General features: G+C 34.1%; 1 protein-coding gene across 7 annotated transcripts in view; it reads right to left on the reverse strand.

Annotated features, from left to right (window-relative positions):
• Positions 1 to 20,090, reverse strand: part of USP15 (ubiquitin specific peptidase 15) — a 158,238-nt gene extending 138,148 nt beyond the window's left edge. For 5 of the 7 annotated variants that reach the window (XR_002770399.2, XM_003770826.4, XM_023504233.2 and 2 more), the window contains exon 1: positions 19,916 to 20,090. Coding sequence is in view for 5 of the 7 variants with exons in the window: in XM_003770826.4 (XP_003770874.1) it covers positions 19,916 to 20,004 (89 nt within the window). In the remaining 2 variants the exon portion in view is untranslated. Of the gene's footprint in view, positions 1 to 18,617; positions 18,794 to 19,915 lie in introns of all 7 variants that reach the window. The other 2 variants (XM_012550414.3, XM_031940945.1) reach the window with 2 other exon arrangements.
• Between the last annotated feature and the right edge of the window lie 361 nt (positions 20,091 to 20,451).

Below are 20,451 nucleotides of genomic sequence, written 5' to 3' on the forward strand. Positions count from 1 at the left end.
ATTACAAAATATGAAAAGATACAGGAAGAAGTAGCATCATAAAGCTAAGAAGTTATCCAGAAACAAATATGGTCAATTGTATCAAAAGTTGCAAAAAGGTCAAAAAGAATAAGAACCAAGAAAGACTTAACTTAAAAAAACAATTTAACCATTCATAAATTGATTGTAATTTTGGAAAGAGTACATTTAGTAGGAAGGTGGAGTCAGAAGCAAGTAGAGTGAGAAAGTGTAGACAATTAAAGATGATAAATGTCTCTAGAAACTTAAGTGACAAGGAAAAGAAATATACAATTGAAGGGATGACAAAATATGCAATGACTCAGGGAAAACAAAACAAACAAAAAATCACTTATAGAATGCCTTGACTGGTTTTAAATTTTGTACTATTAGTTGATATTTTAGGGGTCACCATTAGGTTTTTAACTTTTCTGGGGCAGACACCTTCTTTGTCCATTTAGTATTTTTGGAGCTTAGCATAATGCCTAACATATCATAGGCTCTTAATAAATATTTACTGATCAGTTACTATGTTTTCCACAAGGAATCCTGATAAAATAGCTCTCAATAATTGAATTTGGGGCTGCCAAGTAGAGAAAAATGAAAACTAATAAAGACACGACTGAAAATAACATGAAGGTTTAAAAGAGACAAGTGCAAAGTACATACTTAAAAGTTTAAAAAAAAAAGTTACAAGCAGCTAATCTGATACAAAATAGAGAATGAAGGGGGCAGCTTGATGGCATAATGGATGAGTCCTGGGTCAACCTGAGTTCAAACTCAAGCTAAGACACTTAGTAACTATGTGATCCTTGGCAAATCACCTCACTCTTTACCTCACTCTTATCTGTAAATTGAGGATAACAGCATCTACCTCTTAAGGTTGTTGTGAGAATAAAATGACATAATTATAAAGTAGCTCAATAACCTGGTACACAGTAATTGCTATATATAATAGCAAGTATCATCACTATCATTATTATCCTTAGGTTTAAGATGACTTAAGGGTGACTGTAAACTACATGTTAAATGAATCGTATAATTTTGTTATTTAAAAATCTAACAATGTTTATACGATACTGGGCTACAAAAAACAGAAGCCTGATCTGCACACCTGGAAATGGAAATGATCCTTCTATTACAATTATCAAAAAATATATATCTTATTTCTTAAAACAAAGAAAAACACCTCTATCTTTTGCCTTAGAATTTGAAAACTGCCATAAACTTTAAAAAGTGACACAAAGAGGGCAATGGAAAAGCATTTGATGAGTGTGAGCAACCAAAGAATTCTTCAAAGAAGAGGCAGAGTAAAAGAAGTCAATAAAAGGACAGACAGGATAAGGAAGGGAAAAAAGGAAGGATTCATAATGAGCTTAGGTGGAAACTTACAGGTAGAAAAGCAATGTTGCACTATTAGTACCTTCCAAAGTCAGGAGAACATAAAGACCTTTACAACATAGGTAGGAACTTCTGTGCTAAATTTATGGGAAGATATAAACTTCAGAAGCACAGACTAGCCAATATCATTGTGGGGTAATTGGCATTCCCGGAGTGAATTTCCAAATCAGTAATTTGCATTACTGTTTTGGAATAGTTTTATTTTGTTTTTATACCAACTTCATTTACAAACAAAACCTTCCCCCCAAAATAATTTTCCTAGACATTTAAAAAAAAAAGTTCAGCTAAAGTAAATAGTAAGTAAAAGTAAAAAAGTAAAAAAGTAAAAAAAGTAAAAAAAAGTAATGTAAAAAGTAAACTTTTGGTTAAAACAATGTTCAGAAAGGTTGTAGAGGAAAGGTTGACTCCAGCAAAGAGCTAAAATGGGCACCAAATTGATTAAGGATCAATAAAATAAAATAAACCAAAAACAGTGAGCTCCCCTATTCAGCCAAGGTCTGCACAAGAAGATAAGATTCTGAAAGAAGGGACCCAGCAGGGAAGCCACCTCTAGGCTTAGGTGACCAAGTTTGAAAACTGCCAATGTTCTAACTTAGGGGTCAGTGACCTATGAGTCAAGGGCCAGATTTAATCTGTCTTTTGATGTGTGTGTGCTCTTGGTTTTTTTTAACGGTTTAAAATAAAATAGAATTTTATTTAAAGTTATAAAAAATCATTTTTAATTCAGCAACGTAAAACTGGTGGAGAGCCAAAGTGGACCACAGGCCACTCTGTTAACTTCTTGAAAACTCTGACAAACAAACAAACAAAAAACAACCCATACATCATATTTTAAGAAAGTACTTTAATGTGTCAGGTCCCAGGCACAAATTATTTGTCCTGTTATTTACATATATTGCTATGTGTTTTCCAGGTTCCACCTTCATCCAGAACTGAAGGTCCCAACTCTGTAACCCTAGATTCTAATTGGTAATCACTTCATCTTGCTTCTCTCAGGCCCTGCAAGCTACTTCTTGAATATTTCTATGGTATGATCTCTGAACAAAACAGTTCTCCTTAACTGCTATTCCTCTATAGGTGTTGTTTTCCCTATTACAGTGTAAGCTCCTGGAAAGCAAGAACTACTTGACTTGTTTATATTTGTATCCTTAATGGTTGGCCCCATGCCTGGTACATAATAACTGCCTAATAATTTTTTTTTAATTCATAAAACAGCCCAGAATAATTAGAAATAAAGGCAAAGTGCGAAAAAAGGTAAATGCCAGTCATTTCCTGAAAGAATTTCAAGTTGAAGATATCCAGATTTGTGAGTAAAAATCCAGATTCCAAGTCAAAGAAAAACTTCTGTAGGCAGGTGACCTTGCATAGTCTTTCCTTACTTAAATCCAGTCCACTTCCATATCAGAACATCACCTCTTTTCCTTCATGGTTCTCTTCCAGAACAAAGATAAACAACAACATGGGCAGGCAAAAAAGAAAGCAATTAAGTACCAAGGATCTAGACTCAGGATTACACAAGATTAAACTGCAAACTACAAAAGAGAGGGAAAAAACTAGGAATGTTATCTCAACAGGGAAAAGGCAAAGGTTAAGAATCAAGCAAATTTACCCCTAAATATCGAGTATAAAATTACAAAGTAAGAAGGAAAAGGATCTTTAACAGAACAGAGGCTTTTTGAGGATGCCTCATGAAAAAGACTAGGGAAGAGTATAAATTTTGTAAGACAAAGAACCTGAAGGAAAAAGGAGAAAGGACTTACTATTCTTTCATAGTTAAAATGTGTAAGAAAAAATAGACAAAAGTACAATATATTTCAAATTTAAATAGATTATAAAGAGGAATTAAAAAGAGAAAAAAAATGAGTAAAATATAGAAACTAAGTAAAAGGAAAGAGAAAGGCAAGAAGAGTAGGAATTCCAAGAATATTGGAATGATAATTTATTAGTATTGATTAATTCTCTCTCTTAGAAAAAACACATCAGAAAAAAAAAGATTCATATTAAAAATAGCATAATGGAGAATTTAATATATCTTTTTATATAAAACACGAGCAATCTTAAACAAAAGCAAACATAATTAAAAGAAACTAAATTATATTTGAAGACAACCTTATGAAATAATAATTATGCAAAATTATCCTTTTCGTTAGATTTGTCTAGATCTGAAAGGGGAATACTGAGGTCTCCAACCATTATAGTTTTGCTGTCTATCTCTCTTTGTCATTATTTAATCTTTTCTCCAAATACTTAGATGTCATACCATTCAATGAAATGAATGACATGAAAATACAGATGACAGTGCCCCCTCCAGAGACAAATCTTAAAAAAAAAAAAAAAAAAAAAAAGGATAATTAGCTACAGATCTGAACCAGATTATATAAAAATTAGAATAGGCTAGCTCTGTGATGATTAAATAGGAATAGAATGGAAAATACATATTTTTGAGCTGTATATGATGATGGTCATGTACATAGGATAAAAACAACAAATGCAGAAATACTGAATACATTTTTAATAACTACCATAAAATTAAAATTATAACATTTTAAGAAAGGATTCAAACTTGAATAGAAACGTTTAACTGAAGATTTAATAGTTAAAATAATAGATAATTGCATCAAATAAATGACAAAAACAAAATCATAGAGCAAAACTTTTGGAATGCCACAAAAGTAGTTTTTCAGGCAAAACTCACATCTCAACACTTTTATCAACAAAAGGAAAAATCAAGATCAATAAAGCTGATATGCAGTTTTTAAAAATTGGAAAAGAAAAACTACAAATATAATTAACAAAATAAAAAATTTCTAAATCAGAGAAATTTATTTTATTTTTTAAAGTGACTTTATTATTTCTCTTTACTGAAAGTCTTTTTTAAAAAATGTTTTTATTTTCAGAATATATGCAAAGATAGCTTTCAACACTCACCCTTGAAAAACCTTGTTCCAAATTTTATAGACAAAATTTTAAAACAAGAAATATCAAATAATGAAAAAAAACCAGATTAAAAAAGAGTAAGAAATGGAAAAGTAAAATAACATGATCCTTAAAAAAAAAAAAAAAAAAAAATGGACAGGAAGTCAGTATAAAAGAGATTTACAAGCAAATTCTATTAATCAAAGGACAATTAATTTCAATTGTTACATAAATTAAAAGCAAAAGCAGAATAGAACCCCTATGCCCAATTCCTTCTCTGAGACAAATATGCTCTTCATATATAAACCAGGAAGAATCAAAATTGGCAACTATAAACCAATATTCCTGATACAAAAATATTTAATAAAATATTAGCAAAGAGGCTATAGAAACATATTAATAATATTATCTGCCATGACAGGTTGGATTTATAACAAGAATACAGGAGTTGATTCATTATTAAGAAAGCAATAAACATAAAAGACTTTATTATCTATAGTAATTCTATGTATTATTTTGGTTGTGAGATTAAACCATAAGAGTTGTTTTGATTTGCCTTTTTAACTGGTGGTTTGAGGCAAGCTTTCCCATGGTTGTTAATAGTATGTAATCTTTTAAGAATTTTTTTTATTCATAATCTTTGGAGAATGATTCTTGGTTTCATTCACATCTTTGTGTTTGTTCCATATCTCAAGTATTAGGCACTTAATAGATACCCGATGCAAAGATTTTCCCCTTTCAATTAAGTTTATCTTCTTTTTCTAGAGTTGCATTAATTTTGTACATGCAAGACTTTCAATTTTGTGTAGTCAAAAACATGATTTTATTTTTTATGAAGAGCCATATATTTCTTGTTTGGTTAAGTAATCTTGCATTAGCCAAAGCTGTAAAGGATACTTAATTTGGTTCTTTTCTAATATTTTTATGGTATGATTTCTATGGCAGTTGTATTTTTAGAAACACCACAAAACTTCCTAAAGTTCTAGCAAATGAGTTTCTTGTAACAAAAAAATGAGACTATTAGAAGTTAAAACATGATGTTATAACATTCATTATGATAGTATAATATATAGTATTATATTATATAATAGCATAATAGTAAAGGTTTTTTTTGAAAACCATTATTATATTAACTGGCATTAATTTAAGTGCTTTCAGATTCATAAAGTACTTTTCGTGTATTTTCATTTAATCCTTCCAATATCTCTATGAGGTTGTTAATATAGTTATTACAAATAAAGAAACTGAAGTTCAGAAAAGTTAATGATTTGTCCACAACCATACAATTAGCAAATTTCTGGGTATGGATTGAACTATCTATCATCCAATTAACTCCCAAGATGAAAATTCTTATAACTACAATGTAAATACTGGCATTTCTATTTTTTTTCAGAACACATAAGAATTAAACAATTTTGAAAAACAAAATTTACTTAATGTTTACTTGTTTCAAATCTACCAAGGTGACAATTTTCAAAGAAATGTGATACGGATGAAAGATTTTTTCAAAAAAGCAAAAAACCCTACCAAAAACCTTTGTGCTTTCAAAATTATGAGAGTAGTGATGCCATGTCTTTAGTAGAATAAGAGTATACCAAAAAAATTCATTTTTAAAAGAGTTTTTTATTTTTTTTCTTTAGCCATATAAAGGGTTCTCTTGATAACTCTAAAACTATAAAATACAAAAAAGTATTAAACTGCCATGGAAAAGGGGGTTTCCTCAAGTGGGAGGAGTACCCTATACAAATGAAATCACATACCACCCACACTCACACATGTATAAAAATATAAAAATTAAATATATATATATATATATATATATATATATATATATATATATATATCCTTTTTATATAAAGAGTACTGTGTCAAAAGAGTTTTTAAAACAAAACCAAAAATGATTAGCTAATGTGATGAAAACAGAGGAAAGCCAAATGACAATATAGTAATTTAAATGGATGAAAACTTACAAAAATATAAAATACACAGAAAAGAAAAAGAAATTGAAAATATAACTAATTCAGTATCAGAAAAAAAAAATAAATAGAAGTCTTAAAGTAACTACCAAAATAAAAAATCCAGGACCAGATAAATTTACAAATGAATTCTATCAATCAATTAAAAAAATATCATGTAAATAGTTTGCAAAGACAGAAAAGGATAAACAGGGGTACACAGAAAGCTTATGTTAAGCTCTGAACATTTACCAAGCTATTTGGTTCTCAGTCTTAATAGGCAATTGGAAATAAAGAGACTAGAACAGATAAAAGGTCAGTGCTGGATAAGATCCAAGTAAAGCCTGAAAAGGAAGGACTCAGAGAAGTAGGAAGACAATTAAGAGCAAAGAGTAAGGAAGAAGATGATGGTATCAAAGGCTGCAGAAGGATCAGTAAGGGCTTGAGGAATGAAGACAGGCTATTAATCTTGGCAATTAATTGAAGTTAACTTTGGAGAGAGCAATTTCCATTACATGATGAGACAGGGAGTCAGATTTAGAGTCAAATGTTGTTGTTTATACCTCATTTTGAAGAGGACCAACGACATCACAGGTGATGGCTTGAATAGGTGAACTGAATTTAAATAACACTGAGTTGCACAAAGTCATCAATCTCACACTCTCTTTTAGTCACTGACGTCCAATGGGCAAGACAAAAGTCAAGACAATGGGACCAGGATGCAGCAGATGACCTAAATGTCTGACTAACTTCTACCTGCCCCAAACTGCCCGCTTCAGTTTTTTTCATGGCCATTCTGTCAGGAGGGATCTTCATATGCTTGGTGTAGACAACACCCTGATTCACCAAAGGGTTTTAGGGTATATTGGGTATTTAGAGGGTTTGGGAGTATATGGAGTATTCAAGAACTAACATCTGATGACAGAACTTGGCCAAAGCCTTTTCAGGGACGTTTATCCACCTTAGTGTTTACTTTTCCTCTCAAGAGTTTAACTCCAAGAAATTATAGCATTCAATGAAGTCACAGTAAAAGCTTCTTGTCTTAACAGACCCATTAAATTAGGTTGAAAGTCACCAATAGGGCATTAAGTAGAGTGAGAAGATTCCTTGGTTCCTTCAACTCCTCTAAATATTCTTGTTAACCTTTTCTGGATGTGTTTTAGCTTGTTCATGTTCCTCTAAAAATATAGCTTTAATTATACCCTCATTTATCCCATCAGTAATGGCCGAAAATTCTAAACGGAATTTAAGGAAATGAAACTTATTGTCACTTAAAATTTCTGAACTTACATTCCAATTCAATTACTCTAATTCTTCTCATTCTATTAACTTAAAATTGGCCTCTTAGAGTTTGTACTTATGGCTGCTAGATAGATAAGAATGCTGAGTCTACAGCTGGGAAAACCTGAGTTCAAATCTGGTCTCATATACTTAGTAGTTGTACCACTTAACCCTATTTGCCTTAGTTTCCTCATCTGTAAAATGAACTGGAAGAAAAGTCAAAGTACTCCAGTGCCTTTGGTAAGAAACCCCAAAAGAGGTCAAGAAAAGTCAAACATGACTAAACTGAATGATCAAAAGCTAGTACTTACATAAGTTCCCAAGATAGATTGGCCTTGGAGACAATCAGTTTTCTGATAAACTTTTCTTCCTGAGTACAAGAGAGTCACTGGCTAAGTATAATATTAAAAAAATTATGGAACTAGAAGTCAAGGAAGCTGGATTTTAATCTCACTAGACCTTGCATTAGCTATTCCTACATATCAATTCACTTCTCTAAATCTCATTTGCAATTCAACAGTTCAATTAAGCTTGTACTTACTAAGTACTTACAGTATGTACTAAGTACTTCAGCAACACTGAAAAGGACTGTCTTTTAGTCCAATTCTTACTCTATGCATTTAACAAGTGGTTCATTTAGTCTTAGCTCAACTGAAAACCTCCAATCAGGGAACTCTCCACCAATCCATTTCTTTCTCTCTCTCTCTTTTTTTTTTTTTTTTTTTTTGACAATTTTAGTTATCAGGAAGTTTTGCATAAAGTACAGAAGTTATTTTTACACAACAAATTTTTGCTGGGATTTCCCCCAGGAATGACTTCCAAGGGACTGAAAAGCTTACTATGGCTCAGAATATTTGAACTGAAAATTAAACTAGTTTCATCATTAGCAGGTTACTCCAGCAACTATATGTAGAATGGAGCAGAGGAGTAAGGGATGACAATAGATCACTTAATATAATGTTAAGTACTAAGCAAGGGAAAATAAGGGAAATAATGTAAAAATGGATTATGACAAGAGATGCAGAAATGGGAAATAAAAAGATTCAAAAGATGCTTACGAAGGGAAAAAGTTAGCATTTACTGGCAGTACGGATATAGGAATGATGGTAGTGAACTCTGAAACTAGATTAGGGACCTCAGACTCTGAAAAGTCTGGGGAAAAAGTATACTTTTCCAGACAGGCCTTTTCCAAGTTAAGTGGTGTTATTTAATTGGAGATCTTGGTCAAATCACCCTCCACTAATCTTTTGGGAGTGGCCAATGCTCTTCAGGAAATTCCAGGCTCTGGGAAAAAGCCTTCAAAATGATTTCATTCAGTTGGAGATCTGGGTCTGATATTCCTATTGAGTGGCTTGAAACTCCAAGATAAGTACTCTCTTTTCAAATGGAAATCTAGGCCTGGGGGCATTGACAACATTGAGTGAAAATTCATTCAATTTTCACTGGAAGCCCAAGCCCCAGACAACTTTGAACTCCAAATTTAGGCAGAAGTCTGAAACAGGATTATGCTTTGCCAAGGAACCTCTCTTCTTCACACAGCTGCCTGCATCCCTCTTGCCCACTGTCAAGATACCCTCTTCTCAGTGATAATCTTTGTTATCTCTTTGACAGGACCTTGCCACTGAGGAGTCTTGTCTTCTTAGCAAAGCTGGCTTCTCAGTGCCAATAAAAATCCTTTTTGCCATTCAGACTTTTCAGTTTGCTAATTCTTTTACGTTGGACCTGTGTCTCCAACCAGAGGGGATTCTGACACCTCAATTCTACCACTAGAACCTCATCAGGAGGAACACAGTTGACAAAGAACAACATTGGGAAAATAGAAAAACACTGAACTAATAGAAGATCTAGAGTCTAGTCTAGTCTAGTCTTAGGTTATACATCTCAACAGGTCTCAATGCTTCCTCCCTTCCTTCCTTCATTTACATCTTTACCAGACCTAATTTGGTATACTGGCATAGATGAATTTAATATTAGGCATATGATCTTGAAAGTTAAATTCTTTAAATCTCAGAATAATACCTGCCTAACCTATTTCATTTGATTCCTATGAAATAAAGTGAGTTGCAATTCTGTGGGTGAAGTTGATAATAGGGAGAAGTGAAAACAGATGATTTCTGTAAAGTGAACAAAGTGAGATAGAGTTAGGTAGGAATGAAAGGAAAGGAAATGTCAGAGAAACTTCAACTTATGTACTTCAAAGATAAGGCAATCCCAAAAGCTGCCGCCCCCCCCCCCCCATGCACTACTTTCTCATATTCCAACAATTTACAATGAAAATTGCTATTCCCTACATTCAGATACCTAATTAGCATGCACACCATAACACCACTGAACAGTTTGATTACTAAAGGCAAAAAATGCAAATTATGTGGATTTTTTTCTTGCTTTAAGACATAAAAAAATTAAAGTCACAGAATATAATTGGGACAAAGTGGCATAATTCTGTTGCAAAAGATAAAATAGGTTATTTAAAATTTCTAGACATCCACAAATTTGACTTGAATAGGAATCTTCCACTTAAATAACAATTAATAGTCATATAGTATTTTAAAGTGTATAAAACATTTTAAATATATTATGGTACCATCTTTTGCCCCTTTTTGTATCCCCAGTGCCTAAAGTACCTGGCAAAGACTATGGGCTTAATAAATGTTTACTGACCAACTGAACAAGAAAAATTGTGAGTTACTATCTAATGAGTTACTAATGAGAAAACTGAGGCTCGGGGAAGTTTGGTGACTTGTCTAAGGTTACATAACTATTAAATGTCTAAGGACTTTAAATTCATGTTTCTTCAAATTCCAAGCTCAGTGCTTATTCTACTATATCACATTGCATAGAATTTTATAAAACTTTTTCAAAAAAGGAATATTCAGATTAACTTTTAAAAGTCATATTTAAATCTATCATTAGAAATTTTCAAAATATGTGAAGGCAAGAGATGCCTGTAGCAAACCTTTTTTTTTTTTTAAAGGAGAGTGAAGGGTGTGGGAGACAACTAGGATTATGCTTTCATTACTATAGAAAGCTTCCAGTAAAAACAATTTCTTCTCTCAGTACAGATCAACAACTTTTGAACTATTTACTAGTTTTGAAGAACTGCCAGAAGTACTCAGAGGTTAAATAACTTGCACAGTGACCAGCCAGCAGGAGTCAGAGGCAGGACTTGAATGGAACCTATTCCCCTCCAAAACTCTTCATTTACTACCTACGAAAGCAATGCTGATAAATGCTATAATTGAGAAAATCAAATCTCAGGAGTTTAATGTATCTTGTGACTTAAATTCTATGTTATTACCAAATAAGAAATGTAAATTAAGAGATAATAGAAAGTCTCGATCATTTTGGTCAAATAAAGATATTAAAGTTGGATTTCACAAAAGCTTTGTAATAATTAAAATACTTTGTAAAACTTTGTTTTAAAGTTATTTGAATTTTTAAATTTTTAAAAACGTAGCATGTCAACATTACAAATTTACTAAACATCTTAAATGACTGGTTTCCTATTTATAGAGCCTTTAAAAAGGGCTTATTTTCTGGTTTTTAGTTTCACTCACTATTTATTCATTTTGTGGAGACAACTGGGGTTAAGTGACTTGCCCAAGGTCACACAGCTAGTGCTAAGTGTCTGAGGGCTGGTGCTCTATCCACTGCGTCACTTAGCTGCCCCTCATTCACTATTTATAAAGCATTTTGAATACTCCATAGAAACAGTTAAGGATTGAAAATATTAAACATCTATCTGTCCATACATATATACATAAAATATAGATGCAACATTTTAAATTATTATTTATCAGGATTCAAAGGAAAAGAGGATTATAATGAAAAAAAAAGTTAAGCTGAAACAAGTAAAATCAATGCCTACTGAAATAGAAGTGCATTTAATTAATAAATTAATTCAAATTAAAAAAACCTTTTCATATCTCAAGGTATATAGAAAATGTCAAATTTATAAGAATACAACTGATTGATAAATGGTCAAAGGATCTCAGGCAGTTTTTTTGATGAAAAAACAAAATAAAAACAAAGTTATATAGAGAAAAAATATTCTAATTCATTATTGAATTAGAAATGTAAATTAAAACATCTTTAAAAAATTTTTTTCAATAGTATTTTATTTTTCCAAATACATGTAAAGATAATTAAATTAAAACAATTTTGAGAATCATCTCACACCTATCTGACTGACTAAAATGATAGCAGGGGAAAATAGCAAACCATTTATGAGAGCAATCTGGAATTAGTTCAAAGAATTAAAAAACTGTATATACCCTTTAACCAGTACCACTATTGGATCTGTTTCTCACAGTGATCAAGGAAAAAGGAAAAGAACTTACATGTTCTAAAATATTTATAGCTGCTCTCTTTGTGGTGGCAAAGAATTGGAAATTGAAGGGATGCCCACCAACTGGGGAAGAGCTGAACAAGTTGCAAAGTATAATTTTGATAGGTATAGTTCTTCTGTTAAAAATTAAGAGCAGACTGATTCTAGAAAAATATGAAAAGACTTGTCTGGAATAACAAGCAATATGACGAGATTATATATAGTAAATAGCAATATCGTCTGATTATGAATGACTAAGTTATTCTGAATATTCAAATATTACAGATTACATTATAAATATCAAAATCAACTACAAAGAATGCATAAAGGAGGATGCTATAGACTTTTAGAAAAAGAACTGATAAATAGAAATACATATAGAATGATATTACAGATTGTCAGATTAATCTATATTAAATAGTAGCCTTCTCTAGAATGTGATGGGGAGATAAACAATTCAAAACTTTAGAATGTCACTAAAAAAAAAAAATTAATTAGAAAAAAAAAAAAAGATACCTATTTTCCAGACAGGACCAATATGCTGGTTTATTTTATTTGAAAAGAAATGCTTCTATTAATTAATAAGCATTTATTAAACACTGAACAACATACATGCCAGGAACTGTATTAGACACTAAGAACATAAATACAAAAAAAAAAAAAGAAACAATACTTTTTAAAGGAAAGACTAGTACAGATGTAGTAATATGCAGAATAAATGTAAAAATAATAAACAAAAGCAAGGCAGTCTGGGAAAGAAGAACTGAAAAGTTGGGGGGATTAGGAAGGCTTTAGTTCTTAACCTTTTTGGAGTTATGGATGCTTCTGGTAGTCAGCATAATGAAGCCTAGGAATTCCTTGTCTGAAGAATATTTTTAAAGGATAAAATAAAATCCGTAACATTTCAAAGGAAATCAATTATATTGCAATAAAGTTATCAAATATTTTTTAAAAGTTCATGGAAGGAGTCCAGGTTAGGAAAACCTGAATTACAAAGTTATATTAAGCTGCTTCTCAAAGGAAGAGGGAATTTTAATTTTATGAAGTAGTGATGCAGAGCAAGATAATTCCAGGAACGGGGGGACAGTCATTGCAAAAGCAATGACCGGAATGCCCACTGAAAGGAAGAGAAGCCAGTTTGGCTGTATTATATAGAATGAGGAAAAGGTAGAATGGAGCAGGGTAAAAAAGGCTAGGGTCAGGTGAAGGGTTCAAATTGTCAGGGGGATGGAGAGGGCTAGAATGGGGGCAATAATAAATACTGAGATGGGAGAAGTTAGTGGACGAAGGGGTTCTTTTGTAAATAGTTTTACTGCATCAGCAAATGGTTGTAGGAAGCCATAGGGACCTACAATGTTTGGCCCTTTTCAGAATTGTATGTAGCCTAACACTTTGGGTTCAATGAGTGTCAGGAAGGCTACTGCTAGGAGGATGGGGATAATATAGAGTAGAAGGTTTATTGTGAACATTTATTAAGAAGAGGGTTTGAACCTCTGGGAATAAAGGCTTAAACTTTATGCAATTACCAACTCTGCCATCTTAACAACCCTGTTCTTGGGGAGAGGTATAAATTGATTTAGTATATTCAGATTGATTCATATGTTGGTTCTAGGGCTTATTGGGGATGTTGGCCCTATTTCTCTTGTCCTTTCATACTGGGAGAAATGAATTTATAGATAGAAACCGATCTGGATTTCTCCGGTCTGAACTCAGATCACGTAGGACTTTAATCGTGGAACAAACGAACCTTTAATAGCGGTTGCACCATTTGGGTGTCCTGATCTAACATCGAGGTCGTAAACCCTAATTTTCTATATGGGCTCTCAAATAGGATTGCGCTGTTATCCCTGGAGTAACTTGTTCCGTTGATCAAGAGATGGGTCAATTACTGGTATTGTTACACTTAGATTGGTTAATCTAGGTTATATTCATTCGGAGGTTATTTTATGCTCAGAGGGCTTTAAAATTTAAACAGATGGGCATACATTTTATACAGCCAATAGGAAGTTGCTGCAGTGTATTGAGTAGGAAAATGACAATTAGTTAGATTAGTACTACCTTAAGGAAAATCATTTGATCCTCAAAGTCAAAGAGGCACACTAGAGGGTTTTTTCTTTGGGTAGTGACAATAATACAAAGAAAGAAAAGACTATTGATGAACTATGTAAAAAGTGTAGAACCATGGCTATGGTTTCCTCCCCACCCCTCCTTTTAAAAATTTTTTAAAATATTTTATTATAGGGGATAGTTCTAGGAAGAAGTGGAGAAAATATTAATAAATTTTTATTTTAAAAATAAACAGAAGAGTGGAGAAGGAAATTCAGAAGGAATTGAACTATTTTGATACTACTGTGTGAAGTTTATACTCTAAAAATTTTTTTATAACGAGTTCAGGGTCTCATACAAATCATCTTTTCTGATCTTTGCATACTGAAATGCTCCCATTTGCTGACACTTAGGTTCCTTAATAAGACACATATTTTAAAAACTGATCCCATACAGAATTTTTCTGGATTGAGAACTGTGATATACTTTTCATCAATAGATTTTTAATTATGCCAAGCAAATTAAATTTCCCAAAGTTATTTTTAAAATGATATTAGAGAAAACACCAAAATTATTCTTAGTTTATTCAGAAGTGTACAAGCACATATATATTGCCTATCACACTATTTAAACAATTTAGTCATGCTAAAGAGATGCTAAAATATAACAAAACACAGAAAAAAGCCAGTACTTAAAAAAAAATATTACACCTTTGTTTTATAAAGCAAAAAAGTCATTCTAAAATAATGAGAATTTCTATTTTAAGTCAAGTTCTGCAGAGATTCTCTTGGCAATCAATTAGGCACACTTATACTGATCTGTCTTTTATTACTTTCTTCATATTAAACATAATTTGAATCATTTCCCTTTTTTAATCAAAAGTGAAAAATACTGTCAACTTCATACATCTAAAAATTAAGTTATTTTTCAGTGTTTCTTCATAGAAGCTATATTACAACTCTATTTTAAATCCTCTCTATCCACTATTCCAAAGTTACACAACACAGATGGAAAATACCTCATCCTAGAAAGGACTGCTTTACTACTATATTTTTTATTTTTACCCTCTTCTCTCAAATATATAATAGAAAAATATTCTCAATAATTTTGTTATAAAGCAGAAACTTCCAGTGCTACCCATTTTCCCCAACCCTTTCACCACTTTCCTCCCTTTTAAAAGCAGAAGCATTACTTTCTAAGTTATATTTAACTTAGGTCCACCATTAACTGTAGTGATTAATCATACTTGCAAAAAGTTTCCTATCTTTATTTTAAAGTTAATTTCTTAATTCAAGTACTAGTTTTCAAATATCTCTATCATACAACATTCACTATTTTCTCTAACAAGTACTCACTTAGCACTTACTATGTGTCTAACCCTTTACTAGACATTCTGATACACAAAAGTAGCATAATAGTGTCTTTCCATAAATAATTTACCGTTTCGCTATTGAAATGTAATACTATTTCCTTTAACTTACTCACAAATTAACTTGTATTATACTTAAGTGTAAAATGTGTATCCTTTTCTCTTATTTCCTCTTCCATTATTTGATTATAAGTTCCTTGTGGATGGCATTTTTTCATTTTTGGATTACCAGTGCCTAGCACAGTGTCCTATGTATGTATATATTACATATCATTAACTTTAAAATGCTTCATGAATATTATTTTTATTTGTTGTTGAATCATTTTACAGTTACAAACAAGTGGTCTGCCATTTTTTTCTCCAGCTTATTTTACAGATGAGGAAACTGAGGCAAGCAGGACTGATTGTTCAGGTTCACAAAGCTAATAAATGTCTGAGGCCAGATTTAAAGTCATGAAAATGAGTCTTCCTGACTTCAGGGCCCAGTGCTCTATCCACTGTACTACCTAGCTGTCTAGAATTTATATTATTGTTTCCAATATATCTGACTGTACTTTTGAAAATGTTCAAAGTAAATTTTTAAAAACTTATCACTGGTATACAGATTAGTTACACCTACAAAAGCAAACAAATACAATAGCCTCATGTTTGATAAAACCAAAGACTGATGCAACTCAAGTAGAAACTCACTATTCTTTAAAAAAAAAAAAAAAAAAAAAAAGTAGAAAAATAGAAAGTATTCTAGTAGAATCTAGTAGAATTAGATCTAGAGCAACATATCAAGATATAACTCTATAGATAAACATAGCTATAACTATGTGAATGTATGTATGTCACAACATACATGTATCACACATCTGGGTATAAAATACCAAGAGAAGATAACCTGAACAAATTGGAGAACAAGGCTATCTTTCAGATTTACACATATAGGAAAAGTTCATGAACAAACAAGACATATATAGTCTCCCTTAAGATAAAATAGACCTCTTTTTGTGGTGGCAAGGACCTGGTAATTAAGAGTATGCTTATTTTTTGGATAAGCATACTGAAAAAAAATATGGTATGTAAATAAATGGAAAACAATTGTGCTATAAGAAATAATAATAGGAATGATTTCAGAAAAAATATTGGAAGACTAATATGAACTGTTACAGTAAAGTGAGCAGAATCTGGAAAAATAATTTATATAATAAAGATAATACTATAAAGACAAACAATTTTAAAAAACAAGAATATCAATGTAATATTCAACCACTATTCCAGAATTCCCATGATGAAATATCTCTCGATAGAGAAGTGATAGACTTAGGTGTTGATATTTTCTGGATACAGCCATTGTAGAAATATTTTATTTTGATTGTACATATTTATTAAAAGAGTTTTCTTTTTCTTTTCAATTGGGAAAGGCAAGAAGGTGATGGGTTTTTTTTTTTTTTAATGTAATTTTCTTCCCCTAAAGTAGATTTTAAGAAACAAACATACAAATCTATTTCTAACATGTTTCCCCAAAAATTCCATTACTGGTTAGATGTTCCAATTATGGCTACTTCAAAATCATTAGTTCATTTACAATGGGCCTTTTTGTCTACAGTCCTGTAAAATAAGATTTTCCCATTAATAGGAAACCTTTATTTTTCCCCCCGAGGCAACTGGGGTTAAGTGACTTGCCCAGGGTCACACAGCTAAGAAATGTTAAGTGTCTGAGGCCAGATTGAACTCAGGTCCTGTGCCACCTAGCTGCCCCAATAGGAAACCTTTAAGGGTCAATAAAAACTACAGTTTATACAGCACTCAAGATTTGCAAAGTGCTGTATAATGTTATCTCATTTTATCCTCAAAATAACTTTGTGAGCCAAGTGCTATTATTATCCTGATTTTACACAAGCCTAGTAAAATGTCTTAAGCAGAGTGACCAAGGTTGAGAGAGATGAAGTGACCCACTCAGGGTCAACAGGTAGCTTTTGAGGCAAGATTTGCTAAGTTTAAAAGAAAAACATCACTTTAATTTAAAAGCAATGAACCAGGTAATATTTCAATTCAAAAACAAAAACGAATTAATATTATTGACGCTAAAAATATCAAACTTTTTTTTTTCTGTTCTTGGGCAGAAGAAACCCTCTGCCAAACTAGAAATAAAATATAGCCCATTTATAAATCGGTTAAGTCTCCCAATATCTACAACAATAAATTCATTTTCAGCCCCTTTTGCTTTTCTTTAATTAAAGTGGAAAATGGTGCAAGTCATTTATTGTATGATGGCATTTTACCACTAACAGCACATCTTGGCCTCAATTTCCTCAATGGTAATATAAAAGCAGCAAGAGTCTAAACCTGAAAAAAACTTTCAGATATGTAAGGAGAAACTATTTTCAGTAACTTTATCATAGAGCAAATACTTAACAGTAACCTTTAAATAAAAATGGGTAAGTATATGATACTCTTACTAGTGACTAGAACTTTTTACTACACACTACTTAAAGCATCTGCAATTTCATTGGTGTATATGGTCCCTCCACCAACCAAAAATTAAAACTGTTTCATGAATTCAAAAATTGGCTTCCTGAGTTGCTGTAGCAAAAATGCATCACTTTCAGTCAATCTGGCAATGAGCTTCTGTGGGCTTAGTGAAACTGATCGTTGGCCTATACTAGATTTTATCATTAAATGATATTACTAAAAAGGCTGAGGTAAGTTTTGAAAAGTTAATGTACTAGTTTCTATTTCAAAGCCTAAATTTCATTTTAAAGCAATAAATGTTCTTTTACTTACAGTAGGACAATTACTGACTCCATTCTGAAAGAACCATGTGCCTAAGTTAAATTTAAGTAATCCAGATATGCTTATTTTTTCCAAAGATTTGGAAAATATACAGATTACTAAAAGGCATTTAAAGTTGTTTTCCTGTATGGTAATTCCACAATTCATTTAAGTATAGAAGGTACTTGCCTAAAGTAAATAGCAGCTAGGCCAATAAACATTTGTTAGGGACCTACACTAAAACTCCAAACATTTTGTTAAGTACTTAATAGAAGCTACAGAGCACCAACTATAAACACACAAGCCAACTGAAGAAAATATCATTCAGGGTACTTGTCCATAACTTAACTTCCAAAACATATCATTTTAAGAAAGCAGACAACTAGCATTTTAAAGTACTTAATATGTGCAAAGCACTGAAGATACAAATCCAAGCATAAGTTAGAATATGAATTTAGATAATGCTTAATTTTCTTGAAATAAAAAAAAAAAAATCAGACAAAAAAAAGTTTATGTCCTCCAACTCCACGAATTTGGGTCATCTTTTCCTACATATTGTGCTTACCGAAGTGCCTGGATCACAGTTGTCTCTTAACGTTTATTAGGGTGTCAGGATGGCTCAGTGGACTCAGCAAGACCTCACTTCAAATTCGACCTCAGATATCAGATACTTCTTAGCTGTGTACTTAACACTCTATCTGCCAGAGTTTCTCATCTGTAAAATGGGGATAGTAACAGCACCTACCTCCCAGGAGTGTTGTAAAGATCAAAAAAAAAAAAATAAAAATTGTGAAGTGCTTAACACCACTCCTGACACATAGTAAGCAAAATATAAATGTTAGCTACTACTATTATCGTGATTATTGACTAAAGAGATGAATGCTTCTTGCATATAGCCTACATTTATACTTTCGGCTTAATGGGGTTACCAAATAAAAATATTACTTCCGTTTGTTTCAGCACTTACTCAGTACAGTGCCTCAAACATAGCAGGCCTTTAATGTTTACCCAATGACTGACTGACAGAGTACGAAACATTCTACTCTTTGGGATGGGATTAGCTACCTACCTATCTTGGGTAGGTGCAAGTATTCTGAGTCGAGTGCTTAACAAATATCACCAGCAAGTTGGTTCAACTCCCGCGGACTTATCTTTTTTTTTTGCAGGGCTCTCTTATCCCCAGAGTCCAGGAGGTACGGGCTGAACTTCAAAGTGAACCCCCGCCCCCCTCGCTACCGCCACCGCCGCCGCTGCTGCATGACAAGCTCCCTGGGAAGCCCGAGACCACGTGGGGCCTCCTCGATCGGTGTAAAGGGCTCCCAGACCCGCACTACTCCCCGACAGAGACGGGAAACTCAGGTCTTCTTCCTCTTTCGCAGTACCTCGACCCATACCACCTGTGCGGCCCAAAGCCCGCAGCCTACCCGGCCCGGAAGGATGCAACGCTCCCACACGAGCAAACTTGGCGGTCGGTCCAAGGGGAGGAGAGTGGGGGAGGAAACGACGGAAAGAAAGGAGGAGAAGCTCCGGATCCGGGCCGGATGGGACCTGTCCACCCACGCCCCTTCCCCTCCCTCCGCAGGGGATCACCGGATGAGGGCCCGAGGCTGGGAGCGGCTCGGGAGGGCGGGACGCAGGCGGCAGCCCCCACGCTCTCCCGGCTCCCGACCTCTCACCTCCAGCCTAACCTCTGACCTTCTTGCCACCCCCCTACCAGTCCTCCACGGTCCCAGTCAGACCTGCCCGCCCCGCACCTGTCACTCAGCAAAGACACCGGCCCCGGCGCTTCCCGCCCGGTTTCCCTTCGGCGTCCCCCAGGCAGCCGCGGGCGCCTCAGTCCCCGCCCCGCCCCGTCCCCCTCACCAGGTGTCCCCTTTCCGGAGCGAGGTTTTGAGCAACGTAGCGATGTCGGACTGCTGGGTGTCCAGATCCGCCGCTCCTCCCTCCGCCATCTTCTCCCACTAGTGGTAGCGGAGGCGACAGCGGCGGCGGCGGCGACGGCGGTAGCGGCGGCGGTACCGGCGGCGGCGGCAGCGGCGGCGGCGGCGGCGGCGGCGGCGGCGGCACCGCCCCGGAGCATTGTGGGAACACGGCGTCCCGCGGCCCCGCCCCGCCGCCGGGTCGGCAACCTAGAGAGACGTAATGGGGGAGGGGAGGGGAAGGGAGGAGCGGACTTTGGAGGGAGGGAAGAGGCCGATGGGAGCTTGGCCAAGAAGCGCGTGGGCGTCCTTTGCTGCCCCCTAACGGCCAGCGCCAAGGCCGACAGCGACAGTACCACCACCTTGAACTTCATTGGTTCTTTTCAACGAGTAAAAGCTTCCCATCCACGGTCCCCCACTGGGAGCCTCTGCTCTCTCTTTTTATTTGTGGCCCGGCACAAATCGGTCCTCGCGGCTCTC

This window comes from Sarcophilus harrisii, chromosome 5 (genome assembly GCF_902635505.1).
Source record: "Sarcophilus harrisii chromosome 5, mSarHar1.11, whole genome shotgun sequence".
NCBI lineage: Eukaryota > Metazoa > Chordata > Mammalia > Dasyuromorphia > Dasyuridae > Sarcophilus > Sarcophilus harrisii.